General features: G+C 40.1%; 1 protein-coding gene across 1 annotated transcript; it reads right to left on the bottom strand.

The window, feature by feature from the left end:
- Window positions 1-596: 596 nt before the first annotated feature.
- LOC306976880 (claudin-18-like) lies at window positions 597-9,681 on the bottom strand (the record flags this gene model as incomplete). Its single annotated transcript, XM_079574998.1, has 5 exons — window positions 597-735; window positions 3,335-3,445; window positions 3,593-3,725; window positions 4,547-4,711; window positions 9,462-9,681. 5 exons carry the CDS (start codon window positions 9,679-9,681, stop codon window positions 597-599), a joined length of 768 nt encoding a protein of 255 aa, XP_079431124.1.
- Between the last annotated feature and the right edge of the window lie 5,654 nt (window positions 9,682-15,335).

Here is a 15,335-nt window from a genome sequence, read left to right as displayed (position 1 = left end):
GGTACTGGAATATTTAGCCACATAATTTACTGGGATGAAATAATTAGGCTTAGCCAGTAATGATTTCAGTTCTGTGTGATCTAAATCTGTCCTGTCCCAGTGGAGAATCAAACAGGATCCAAGATATTGAAACAAACCCAACATTTGGTCCAGTTTATTAATTACTGTTTGTTGTTACAGTTCGGAGCCGGAGGGCAGCTGATAGAAACTCAAACACGCAGGTAAACCATTGACCTTTATTTACACTTGATAACAGTAATGGGATAAACAAAAACAAGAGATTTTTACTGTTGAGGTCAAGGCTAATTCTATTCAAAACATTTGATTTTGTTTCTGCAAAAATACAGACAATGATCATTTGTTGGTGCCCACAACAGATTTAAAGACCGGGTGGATGCCAGGTTGAAACTAACTACAGTCTAAGCTATAATGAGTCGTTCTTGTAATAAGTAAAAAATATCAAAGATTATAACACCCCTTTAAGAAAAAATGACACACAATTAAAACAAATAGAAAAAGGGCAGAATGTACACGGTTCAGGTTCAGGTTTACTCTCAATAGAAAGTATGGTGGAAAAAGACCAGGTTTGAGGTGAACTACACATAGTTGAATCTCTGGGTGGAGTCGCGTCCCTCGCTTTGGGCCTTGTAAGAGTCGTAGGTGGGACGAGGTCTGGGGTCCTGTTTGTACATCTGAGTGTGCTGAGAGGAGGCTTTGTACCCAATGCCTTCATATCTGTGCACACAACGACAAGACGAGATGGTTACGTTCAAGAGAGGGATTTAAAATGCATCTTATTCTCATATAATCTTTATTTCAAATCACTCAGTGGCAAAGGATTCACCCACTAATGTGAGGTTTGGTCGTTCAGTCCCAGCTCTTACCGGAGCCTTTGGGAAAACACTTCACCCGACATGCCTCCAGTGTCTGTGCTCACGGATTTGTGAACAGTGTTGGGCAAATTACTTTAAAATTGTAATATATTCTATAATAGTGATTACAGCCTTGACAATTCAATATGTATGTATTACATATTACTGTTTCAACAATGTATCTGAGTTACACTTGGAGTTACTTTTGGCAAAATACAACTGAAAAAAGTAATAATGCCACCAAGCAAAAGTGCAGTCAGAGATTTCCTTTTCCTTCACTTTCCCCCATTCGGCCTTTTTTCCCCCCTTTTTTGTCTTGACATTAACTACACACAACTGCAGATCTTATACACCAAAATCCAACGTGATTTGGTGCTGTGTTTTTTTGTCGTTTCATACATTTAAATGCACTTGTATCTTGAGTTACTTGAAATGTAATGACTAATATATATTTGTGGAAGTAATGTGTTATATTCCTTAGTTACTGAAAAAAGTCATATGTTTTTGTTACTTGTTACTTTTGTGATAGGTTACCCCCAACACTGATTTATGAATGAGAGTGTGCTTGAGTACGGCTGCGGGACAAAGCTGTCTATAGAAGTCTTTCATCTTTTCAATTAATGTCTATTGTTTCAAGATTCATTTTACTAGAATTGTATGTTTCTTTTAGCCACAGTTATTCATTTTTTCCAGGGCAAAACCTCACCAAATGTTTCACCATGCGATGCACTCAAGTCTAAAGCGCGTGCAAAGGAAAAGTATTTATCGCATGTTCTGCATATTCAATTCTCCACGTGTGTACACCTGTATTAGAGAAAGCTTTAGATCTGACTCCAAAAGCCAAAGAAAGGAGACACAGGGAGGAGAGTAGGCGCCGCTGTAGTGCTTTGCCAGCAACATCAACAATATTCTCAACTCCGCATTATACACGGCCCAAGCATCCACAATATAGCATTTACATTCTGCTGAGTGGCTCCTGGTCATTTTAAAGGCGGGTTTTACGAAAGCCCCGAACCAGGTCTAAATACTGGGTTTTGTGCATTAACAGAGCTGCTGCCACGACTTGAGTGAGCATTGAACTGAGCATACAGAGTTTACTGTAGCGGCGGACAGGGAGTGGTTAGTGCACAATGTGATATTTCAAAGCTTTTTTACCATTTTTTCATCCATTGAATGAGAAGCTATAAAAGGTCACACTGTGGTTCCCTTTGAGATAAGACTGTCGGGGTTTGAAGTAAAACATTAAGCTGCTGCTGAGAATAGAACTTGAACTGAACCAGACCAAAACAACTATTATTTCACTTTTCAGTAAGTTATATGTATTTGCGTTTAAAGCCGCCTATGCAAAACATTTCACCAAATACATAGAATAAAATAAAAAAGCTTTAATTTTATTGCGGTACATTTTTGATAGTGACAAATACCTAAAATGTCATTACTTTGCCTGAGAGCTGGACATGGCTCGTCTCCATGGAGATGTTGCTGCATTACTTTGACTATTTGACTATACGTTTGTTAAGTGTGACATCACACACAATAATTAGCTGCTTCCAGGTCCAAACTGTTGAGAGTTCAATCGACAGACTCAGAAAAAAACACAACTTTATCTGAATCTCCAGCTGAAATAACAGATAAAAGGCACAAAAAAAAAAAATAGGTTTACACCTAATTAGAATAAAATAACTCACCATTTCTCCAGGCAAAATTAATATATTTTTATATTTACCATAAACCTTCATTGTGTATGGAAAACAATGATAATTTGATAATTGATGCCAGAAAGGCATGACTAAAGAAACTCCAGAGTAAATGTTATTTCTGTGTGATCAGTTTAAAAGAGCCTTGTAGTCGACTCTACAGCAGGTTAAAATCAGTAAAATCCCATTATAGTGAATAGGGCTAAAGTTCCGTTGGACCCGGAAGTGGAGCGATGACATCAACACTTAACAAACGTATTGGTAGCCAAACATTACGTTTATATACATTGGGTCCACATTTCAATGCTTAATTTTGATAACCTACTGCAAAAATAGCATTGTCGGAGTGTAGTTAGTATAAGGAGCACATTTGGTATCATTATTTGTTTATTCATCAGCATTTCATGACAGTTTAGTAAACTTTAGTTGCTATTGTGACACAGCAGCGCGTAAAAAAATGTTCTGTGGCTTTAAATAAAATCAAAAGGCTGTTTGAATTTACAAATACATTTTTTAATATAAGAAGTTTATAGAGGTTTGGATTTAAATTTGAATACTTTTGTCCTTGAGCAGCATGTCAGAAACAGTAGGCTCACTAGAATCATGGACTGGATTATGTATCTGGAGGATTAGCCTCTTGTGCATGTTTTGTGTTGGCCCCCAAAAGACACCCATCCATACTAACTCCACTGAATGGCCCCATTGATGATCGAATTGTTCTCTAATTTCAATGTGTAAAAATAAAATGTGTGGCTCCAAACTTACTTCTCATCTCTGGGCGTCATCCCCCGACAGGCCAGACACATCAAGATGCCTCCAATCAACAAGACGGCGCCACCGATCCACCCAACGAACAAAGCCGGGCCAAACGTGTATCTGAAAACACCCAAGAGCGAGACCAGTAATTCAATCTGTTAGTGCCGTGTCGCTATGTCGCCATCCCAACATAAACCACAGAGGGCGACACAAGCTTAACTCATCATTGCATTTATACGTCTGAACAGTGTTTGGGAACAGTTGTACCTTGGAGTGAGCGACCCAGCGAGCGAGCCCGCACTTCCAAACCCCCCGAAACCTCCTTCCCTGTATGTGGTGAAGTTGAAACTTTGGACAATCAAATTTGCAAAGGTTGACACTCCGGCGATGGCTAGGATCCCTGGACAAAAAAATAGATATTAATTAAAATGTCACATGAACACAACCTTTTAGTCTTTGGCACACACTACTTCTATGTCTGTACATGTAGTGACAAAACCCCCAATAGGCCTTATGTTTCCTTGCATGGATCAAACCCATTACTTCTATCCCAATGTGCATCAATTTTTAGTTCTTTTAAAGAGGGGGTATTATGCTTTTTTCAATCACATAGCACCAGTCTATATCACACTACAATGATGACCAAACCTTCTGTTGGTCTGTGAATGCAGTAAATTAGAATAACTGCCTTGTATAAAATTGCTCTCTCAAAATGGCTGTAGCGAATGTCTCGAAATAGGCTTCTGTCTCTTTAAGAACCTCTGAGCCTTTCCGACACGCCCCCTCCACACGCTGTCTGTGGCATCAGTGGGGAGGGGGTTCTGCTGAGGAGCAGTGGTTGGTTACTCGGCTGGTGACAAAAGCTTGGAGGCGTCTCCAGAAGGTGGGGGCGTTCCTAGGAGGACTCAGGCAAACCTATCCCTAAAATGGCTGCCATCAGAGTTTTTCCAGATTACTCAAAAATACGTGAATGTGCCAAAGCAACACTTCAGGCATGTTTTTAAGGAGGGAATGACATAATAACATGATGTAAAGCTTGAAAAAGTCGATTTTGCATAATACCCCCCCTTTAAAACCCCTCTTGACTCCTGACAGTGCTCAAAGCAAAACACTGAATCTGTTAGTAATTAGTGTTAGAGGCTTGAGTACCTCTAGTCTCCATAACTGACTTCACATTTCAGTGGTGATAATGTTTTGCCTGGTTTGCGTGTAGCCATGTACCTGCCAGGATGTTCATGATGCCTGCCGTCAGTGTCATAATAGCCTTAACTTTGTCCTCCATGTTGCCCATTTTCAGACACTTGAGAGAGAGGACGGCGACCAGACAAGCAATACCACCGAGAACCAGCGCAATGATCATCAGAGCTCGCACGGCCTGGAGCAAGGCTGACAATGAGAAACAACAAAACCAGGTTTATCTTTTACTTTACTGTCCACGTAGCAGACTTTGTCCATTGCATTTGACCATCCGTGAAGCACCCTGGGTTTACGGATAGAAGATACATAAAGAAGCTGATACTTCTATGAAAGACATTTGATTTTTTAAGATGTCATCTGTACTGGGTTATGTGTTACGGACATTTTGCTCTTCACCTCAAGAGCCTTTGTCAGCAACACATGATCTGTTAGCAGCAGGTTGATATACTAACCCAGTTGGGAGGGTGACAGGTACCACCAATTCCTATTAGTATAAAGTACATGTTTTTCATATGCTATTCGCGTAGCCCTGACGGACACTAATCATTACATTAACATAATCAACAGCAAATATGACCACACCAACTACAGCTGTAACATCAGTCCTCGTGGCGGAAACGTCATGTACAGTTGCAGGTGGTGTTTCTCCGAGCTGAACCTCCTAATCAACACATCCTTCGACTCAGACTTGAACATATGAGTGAGGTCCTTTTCAAAAGCAGCTGAATGAGCTGGGCCTTGCGTCTGTGCAGCGTAATGCGGCGATGCAACGAAAACACGTTCTTGAGAGTGGAAAATGACTGGACTCTGGGGCTGTAGAGCGAGCAACTGCACCCCCACACCCACGCCACTGTTATAGGACCATGTTTTGAGTAAACAGGAGAGCGCATGGCTCGGCCAGTGCTGTGGACGCATCCACTTTTCAGTCTCGTTCAAGCCTTCAGCCACAGCTCCAGTGTCTGGGTGTAAAACGCACACTTCGAACGCGGGGTCTTTCCTGCAGACTTCAGAGCTTTGTAAAATACAGACTAACTCGCACCTGTCACTGCCTTTGCCTAAAGCTGCTCTCACACGAGCCGCTGAAGAGGGACGGAGAAATGCACATAAAGGGGCCGACATCGTGGACTCTTAGAGTGGGGATGAACAGGGAAAGTGTCCATGACAGGAGACACTGAGCTGACCCCTCCAGCGCCATGAGGAGCATTAATATACCTCTATCATTATCAGCTGTGTTTTATTTTGTGCGGGTGTGGGTAGCATTCGACAAGTTTGCCATCAGAACAGACAGACATTTGCATATTAACTCACCAAAGGACAAAGAAGGACCATTTCTATGTAAATGTAACAATAGTACTAAACTAAATATATTGCAAGTAAGCTCCTCCTACTGGTTTGGTATACGTTCAGCCTGCTGCTAACAGAGAATTAGTGACTGACGAAGCTTACTGAGGTGAGGGGCGGAACGTCGGCAACACACAACCCAGTACAGGTGACAGCTGAAAAACTTTGAAATCCAATATGACTGAGCGCTTACACAAACACCCACACATGAAGTATGTTTGGCGTAAAATATAAATCGCTGCTTTTCTTTTTCATCACAGCGTGCGTCGATTTCAAACCCAATCCCTGCCTCCTCTTTCCTTAATTCCAAACACACCGAGTCTATACAACCTGAAAATGGACAAAAATATGAGTATTATTTCACTGCCTGCTTGCTGTAGTGTTGTGTATTGATTATTTTCGGACTCAAATAGCATGACTTTGCAGTGTCGTCTTCTGTGCATCCCCGGGTCGTATCGGGGAAAACATCTGTCAAAACGGCACTTTCCGAACTACCTCCTAATTCACTCCTGTGCTCCGTCTGTGATTGTGCATCCCAACAATGTACATTAAGAGGATTACCTTCCTTTATAGGAAACTTAAGTCGTTCTGAAAAAAGTGAAGTGAAAAAGTTATGTTTGAACAGCACGGCTTGTTAAAAATAGTGACCAATGGCCTGCTGTATTGTACCTGTATAATTCCTGCTCTTAAGCCCATAAACCCTTGTACATAATGTGCTGTTGAGAGTGTTCAGGCGCTAAGTCGAGTGTGGAAATATGCTTTACATTGTGTAGCGCTCCTTAAAGCTTCTGCCTGCTCAGCTTAAGCTTCGGATGTTTCATCAAATTTCCTTTGGATTCCCGAGAGACGCCATCTTTTCTGCTGTCGACTGCAATTTAACGCAAAGGGGGGAAGAGGGGCCCAAAAAAAGAAGTCCCTAAAACCTCCCCAAATATTCTAAAGTCCTGTTAAAAATGTTCTCCTAATCCGAGCGGCCAAATTGTAGATAAGGCTACTTATCTCAGAGGCAGTCTCTCACCTGCACTAGGATGATTAAACAGAGCTCATGTGGGACGTCCTGCAACACCAGTGTTTCCCGGTCAAAGGTACAGGTGCTGTAAGATGTGAGCAGGCTTTGTGCATAGGGTACTTGTTTGATGTTTTCAACTGTCAAAAGACCGTTTCTAGTGTTAAATTAGAGAACACTTCGATAATAAATGGGGCCTTTCAGTGGAGTTAGTATGGATGGGTGTCTTTTGGGAGCTCTGGTTTCTCAGTGCCAACACAAAACATGCACAAGAGGCTAATCCTCCAGATACATAATCCAGCCCAAGATTATGGAAATCGAGTGAGCCCACTGTTTCTGACTTAATTATTCAAATTTGAATCCAAACCTCAATAAACTTCTTAAATTCAAATATGTATTTGTAAGTTCAACCAGCCTTTTGATTGTCCATCTGCCTTAAAATTGTTACATCTGAATATTTTATTTTTAAATTGAAGTACTTGTCATTGAAGTTCCAAATGCTACCCTTATTTAAAAATTGACCAGATATAATATTTTTTGTCTCAAAGTGTTTTTTGTTTAAAGCTGTGGTTCTCAGCTTGTGTGGTGTCAGGATCCACAATCACCCTCGGATGACAAGACTTGTAGAAATTGAATGTCAAATATTGTGTTTTCCTGTTTAAGCTGGGGTACCTGATATTTCCTGTTCAAACACTACATTTTTTTTCTTTTGGCCCAAACTTGTTTCCTGCTCACACAACCCCTCCTTGCATATCCAAATTGTTCAAATAATTTAGTTATATGTTTATTTCACGCCCTTTTATTACAGTTTTAAGGGATGGCAAAGTGAAGCAGGTGAAACCACCCCAAAATAAACTGTACTAATTTAGACACTACTTCCATCTTCCATCGCTCAAAAAAACTTCAAGTGAAGACAATGCAACACGGCATGTGTTTTGCTGCGTCTACAATATTCTCTGAGGGGAAAAATAAATACATTTATAACAACAATAAAAAGTCAGGTACCACAGCTTTAAAGGGACTATACAGAGTTTGAAAATGTTAAAATTATGTATTTTCCTCCCTCTACATGTTCCAGCAATGTCCTAATGTGTAGAATGAGCCCAGACCAATACACCACAACTGCCGTCATGCATGAGCTTATTATAGAAGGTGCAGTTACACTTATGACCTGAGGTGGCAGTAGTGAGTATACAATGGCCAACTTGCATCTAGCCCCTTTAAATATAAGCATTAAATAAGCCCAAAAAGCTGAAATTATGATAAAAAAAATAACAACCTGATAACAGACATTTTATACTTTTTTTGTACATAAATACATAATGCAAGAAACGTTTTCTGGAAAAGGCTCACAACCCACTGACAACGGTTCTGCGTCCCTGCGTCCTGACCCACCACCAACAAAAGACACACTTTTTAAGGAAATGATTGAGATTGTTCGAGTGAGCTTGTACAAGGGCTGCACAACATATCGGGAAATTATTGTTTTTGCAAAGGTGCGCCATAATATATCACACAATCAATGATTTACTAAGAGTTTATTCATAATTCACATTTTGTCTTGTCGTTCAATGTTAATGGAATGTGTTGGTGAAATATTGCGGTAAAATATTACAATATCATTATGGTAATATTCAGGACACAGCATTTCAACATCACATTCATTTCTCATATTGTGCCACCCTATAAGAATGACTAAAAACCTGAAGGAAAACACAAGACTCAGTGCGTTCCCATAAAGTCGCTCCATCCACTAAACTCCCTCAAACGACAATGCATGTCACTCCTGTCCCAAAGAAAGGGAAAATCCAGAACCAGCGCCATTTTGAACAAAGTTGCCGCCAAAGTAATGTCCTGAAATGGCAGCCCCTGTGTTCAGTCTTATCATGTGGCACTTATCAGATGTTTGTCCAAAACCTTCATTAGTCTGAGTCCCAGTTTCAGGAAACGGCGACAGTTGAGAGCACGCCCTTCTGTACCAGAGGTGTGGAGCGACCTCATTAACTTACATTTATTCAGAGACGGCAGAAAGCATGTGTCGGAAATGTATTATTTCATCTGATTCGTCTGACAGCTCATGAATAATAGTATTATCCTTTTTCGAAAAATCAAATTTAAAGCTTTTTGTGGCGCCGTTGTGCCATTACTGAAGGTTACAGTGACTCACAAATACTGACAAATGTACGTTCGGACACATCATACGGTAGAAACACTGTATTACACCCATGGATTTTATGAGGTTGTCAATGTATTGTTTACTACATGGTGGCTCATTGAGGTATAATTAGGCAAAACCTTTAAATGTAAGGCCTAAACCCAATACTCATGAAGTCTATTCAGTCACTGCATCTTCTATAACCCCAATATGACTTCATTATAAAGTGTCTTCTATTTATTTTGTAAACAGAAATTACATTAGTAGCAAAATAATTATTTCATAGACTTAAATAAAAATCAGTTTAAATACTAAAATATATACATTTTATCCAAAGTTTTGACTAAGAAAGACCTGCTCTTGCCTCCTAACTCAATAAAAAGTTCTGAGTAATCTCTAAACAGGCTTAGTTGTCATGACAACGTGCCCGGTCTCACCTGGCAGTCCCAGGATGGTGTAGTATGGCCTGCACTCGGTGAGGCCGGTGGTTTGCCTCACACAGGACCTCCACAGCCCTGAGTACGTATAAATCGAGGTCACTATGCTATCAGAAAGATCCTGCGTCGACCACTGGTCCATCACTGTGGCCGCGATCACCAATCCCACCCCCAACAGGCTCAGCAAGAAGCCCAGCACCTGACACAGAGTGGCTGCCATGGTCCCAGACTGGACACAGATGAGGTGCAGAGGACTGTGAGGTCTGATACTGTAGCACGGTGATACGAGTCTAAAGGTACTTGAGTATTTCTGACCTTGTTTGTTCATCTACGTGAAAATGGGAGGAGCGTTTCGGTATCAGCAAATGATTCAGAATGAAATAACAGCAATATGTTTTCATCATGCAGCCGCTTTTATATAAAGGTTTATATCATCTACAACAGGATTTATGTAAGAGGAAGTGTAAATGTTTTTAATTTGGTAGAACTTTCCAACACATTAATATGTGAATTGTATGGAAATAGTACAGAACCTCAAGTATAATAGCTTTTACATGGAAATTGTACACACACCTAAAATATTTAATAGTAATATGGTTCATTTACGATTCCCAAACCCAATTAAGAAATTATTAAGAAACATGGTATTACTTTGGTTTATAACCAGTGTTGGACAAGTTACTTAAAAAATACTAATATATTCTATATTAGTGATTAAAGCTTTAAACATGTTGTAATTTTGTATTACATACATACAAAAAGTCAAAGATTTCCTTTTCCTTCACTTTCCTCTTGGGCTGGGACAAAATATCGGATCGGATTTGGATTGCAATACTTTACGCTGCAACACCAAGCATCGATACTTTTTCAAGTATCGCAATACTTTCAATACTTGTGTTTGGAGGTATTTTATCCTGCACCCCTTTGTTTTCCAGTAACAGCACTAAGTTACATTTTGTGTTAATTCACTTTTTGATCTTAACACTTAAATAACTGTCAACTGGCATTGGGTTTATAAACTTTAGACACATGACTGTTTTCTTCTTCTTAAGGTAAACATATTACAAATCATCATTACTTATTGTATCACAATACATATCGGATCAGCCCCTAAGCATCGTCATACTTATCGGATCGTGACAAAAGTGGATCGTCCAGGCCCTACTTTCCTCATTCTCCTGTGTTTTGCTATGACGACATTAACTACAGACTGCAGATCTGTAACTCGAGTTACTTAAATTGTAATGACTAATATATTCCCGTATTTGTTTAAATATGTTATATTCCTTAGTTACTGAAAAAGTGACATATATTTGTAACTTCTAGCTTCTGTAATACATTACCCCCAACAGCTACTTTCTTAATTATCCTTATCACCATACTATTTTTATTCTGTTATTACTGAGCCATAATGTAAAGTCCAATCAAAATTTAAACAATAGACCAATCATTATATATAGGGCCATTTATGTGAGAGAGCAAAAACCACAGTCAAGGTGCTATAGTGGAGTAACTTTGCTTTGTTTCTGGTCAGACACCTCGGTGATTTATTGTTAAATCCGGTGGCACAGTGGTGGTGGCTGAGCGCGATACCAGATGTGTGTGGGAGCTGAGAGCACGGTGCTGATCAGGTGAAAAGGTAAACACAGATATGATTATGTCCACTGAAACCCATTTGTATAATCAGACCAGAGACGAAACTAGGCTAATGAGCGAGTCAAGAGCTGCACATGAGGATATAAACATTTACTTATAAACTCAGGAATATTGACCTTATGAAAAATGCTTCATTATAATTTGTATGAGGTGCAGCTTTTAAAGTAAAATATGTTTTGTACTTCAGTATATTGCAGACATTTGTGAAAAAGACCTTCTGAGCGTTAAATCAATAAAGAATAGGCAACTTTATTTTCATTACGAATCCCCATTATTTATTGCCACAGCATGACTATTCTTCCTGGTTTCTACAAACATAAATAAGATCAACATAAAACTTTAGTAATGCCCCTCCTTTGCTCTAAGTTTCAGGAAGGAACAGAAGCTGCTAATGGTTTTCACAGTGAGCTGATTCACAGTCAGACTGAGCCTTGTGCAAATAACTCCTGCAGGAGCCACTGTTTGTTTAATATGTACCAACCTGACATTTACACATTCATCAAATAATGTGACAGAAGTGATTTGTGAAAATACATGGCAAAAGGCGTTTAAATCTTTATTTTATTTTAGGAGGAAAAACAGCTCAACATTAAAAATTCTGTACTGGGCTGTATTCCCTTGATATTTGGAAAATAGCTGTATTTTAAATACTCTCAAATGAAAGTGTAACTATACCAGTATGCAGTTCCTCAAAATGAGTATTCTAAAAACATATATTTAGTTACTCCCCAACACTGGGATGCACATGATTTGAAGGACTATTTCATTTCACAAAACAAACAGTGCGCTGTAGTTATGCTCTGTGGACACTAGAGGGCAGAGCACGGTCAGAGAAGACATTGATGTTGGATTTAATCTGAGGTTTCTTGACTCAAGGCATCTTTGGTCAACACAGGATCAGTCAGGCCTACTTTAATTTATGGGTTTACATGATCCTTATTGCAAAGATTAGTCAATGATTTCAAAACATTTTCACTGGGCTGTAAGGACAGGCTTTGCAACTGTAAATGTTGCCAAGCGATTACTAGTTTGTGCAGAAAGCTTGCAGAATTATTAGATGGCCTACCTGTTGCCCCCTGCTGGCAATTAAGCAGAACAGTTTAGCACACCTCAAAAATACCATTCCCATACCCATACCCATAGACTTTTAGGATTTATGAAATATTACGGCTCATCAACTATGTGGTAACTGCTGATCATATCAATACAATATAGTTGAAAATAGGGTGAAGTAATTTTTGAGCTGTTTTGAAAGGTTTTTGGGGAATATGAATGGGAATTGTATGTTTTGTGGGTGGGACTGTTCAGACATTAGCAGTACAGAGGTCGTTACTCTTCCAGGTCCAGTGGAACTTAAGTCCTCTTTACTATAATGGGTTTGTGCTGACTTTAACCTGCCCTGGAGTTTTGTACAAGGCTCTTTTTAAACATCTGGTTGCACAGAAATGTTACATTTACTCTGGTCTTTCTTAAAGGAACAGGCCACCGTTTTTCCATACTGAGATATGTTCTTATCTGAGCTTAGACGAGTTGTTACGTACCTGTCTGGTCTTTGTGCGTGCCCGTGGAAGTACTTTGAGCTGTAGGAATATACTGGGATAGTAAGTTTATAGTAAGTTTAGTAAGTTTATTGATGGAATGCCCCTTGAGATGTGCCATCTCGATAGGCCAAATGCTTTGCGTGACTGAGGGCACACAATTCTTCCATACTGTGATATGTTCTTACTGAGCTTAGACGAGTGGTAGCGTCCAGCTTCGCCCCCGTTTGGAGCCATAGGAATACATTGGGAGAGGCCAAATGTTCTTTGGTCGTTTTGCATGACTGAGTGCATGCACAAAGACAAGACAGGTACGTATCAACTCGTCTAAGCTCAGGTAAGAACGTATTTCCGTATGTAAACACGGTGGCCTGTTCCTTTAAGTAATGTTTTTCTGACAAATTATTTTCTCATACACTCTCTCAATATAAAATATCTTCATTTTCCTTGGAGACAAGGTATGTTATTGTAATTAGGTGCAAAACTGTTTTTGGCCTTGTATTTGTCGTTTTTTCAGGAGATAAAGATAAAGTTGCTGCTTTTGTTTTCTTTGTCTGTAGAACTCTCTACACAGTTTGGTTAATCATGTTTGATGTCACACTCAGCCCAATAGCAACATTAATTGCTTCATGAAAACCTACATAACGCAGCTGATGACCATGACAACACAGGACAGTCAGCACCATGGGGAATAATACATTACTTCCCATGGACTTATATGGGCAGACACTTGAACTGTATGCTATATATCATATGTATCATAGTTTCTGATCCTTAGTTTACATTTTTGGCAAATCACTGGGTAATATAGCTATGTTTTATGCTTTAAGAGTTTGTGCGGTTATATAAATTGCCATTGTCCCACCTGACAGTAAAGAGCGAGGCAGGATAGTTGAGCTGTTAATAGGACCTTTGTGACTTCAGTTCGATTTACATTACACACACACATCAGCCAACAGGGAGGAATTTTTCGTTTTTGTCACGTGACTGATAAAAATCTACTTAGGGTTTACTAATCTCGCACTGTAGTAGACGGCAAGAATGACACGCGTTCGATAAAAAACCCAATCAAATTTATGTGAACTTCTCCCTGAAAGTAGAACATTATTGTACCTGACCGCACAAACACGCACTTAACTGGACTCCCCTGTGAAGAATGAACGAAAACTTCCAAATTCCCAGAGCAATTAACCAATCGGAGCGCGGCAGGACGTGGTGACAGAGTGCTCGCATCACCGGTGGACAGGCGTGCATCCGTTATGCTTTCAGAGGGGCCAGATCTAAATTAGAGAGCCAATTAACTCTGCTAATAGCCCTCTCCTATTAAATCTGGAAGACAATGGCGCCTGAAGAAGGAGCTTTTACAATATTCCCTTTCTACAGCGGGTCCGATGGTTTGTGCGCCGTTTCTTGTTTTCACTTCAATTAGCCCGGCGCTTCCATGATTAAGTACCTATAATTATTTTTCAATTAAGGCTTTGATCGTCTGTGTACAGTATACGGCGGGCAGAATGGGGATGAAGCAGTGAATTTGTTCCCCGTGTTGTCGTGGCGATGAGGGTGCGACTGAGATTAGGTCCGAAGAGCTGAAGAGGAGTGACAACTGAAGCAAATGATATTTATGTTAACAATCATTAGCCGAAAGAACGCGTCTTTTGTCTGGTGCTTATTTTGATCAACCTCAATGATTGATATTGGTGAAAATACCAAATTCTGGCATCGTCATCTTGGAATTTGCCATCAGAGAAGAGGAAATCCATTGATGGAATAACCTGATTCAGAATGTTCAGGTAGACAGATGATGACAACGGCAGCGACCACAGATCATAACAGTAGTTAATTCATGTGTGACTTTTGGGGGGGTCAGGCAGTGTATCAAAGCTCTACAGTAGAGATGCAATTGTTCTTAAAATGAAGCCTAGGCGTTAATTCAACCAGGTAGACTAATTTCAGCATCACCTACCTCCAGCCAATGGTTGCGTCCGAGTGGGCCACACCTCCTTAGCAGCCAATCATCGCCCTCGGTCCTCTTTTTAAGCCTCCAGCAATCATGGTTCATTCACTTCCCAGTTGTGCTGCGACCCACTTCCGCCCCATATCCACCTCTTCTGCCCAGGGCTTCTTCCTGCTGCATCTTCACAGGTCTCCTATACCAGTGGTTCCCAACGTTTATTGTCTTTTGCACCCCTTGGGCCTTTCAGTGGTCAACTGTGCCCCCCCTACCTCAAGGGTGTTGCAGTTTATTTAGAAAGAAATTACTTAAAAGCGGTATTTGTAAGAAAAAGGACACATTTTACTGAAAAATATACCTTTTCCTGTAAAAATGATGTTGCATTTTCCCTTTGTTTTCAATCTGAAATAGTTCCAAGTACCCCCTGCTAGGTCCTCGAGTACCCCCAGGGGTCCCCGTACCCCTGGTTGGGAAACACTGTCCTATACCACCACCAGTGTCCAACCAGTGTAACTCCAAGCTGTTCATCCATACTGACTTTCATACATACATCAATGTCTACCGCCGGGGTCTGATCGCCAAAACTAATTTACATGTCAATAAATCTTCCTAATCAGGTCTGTTTCAGTCTATCCAGGTCGAAATGTGGTTTGTGTATCACTGGTCATGCTTAGGCTTCTTCAGGTGGTCATCAGCAATTTTTAACTTAATATTTTCATATAGGCTTCA

This window comes from Gobius niger (assembly GCF_951799975.1).
Source record: "Gobius niger genome assembly, chromosome: 17".
Lineage (NCBI taxonomy): Eukaryota > Metazoa > Chordata > Actinopteri > Gobiiformes > Gobiidae > Gobius > Gobius niger.
This window is presented reverse-complemented; position numbering and strand designations above follow the sequence as displayed.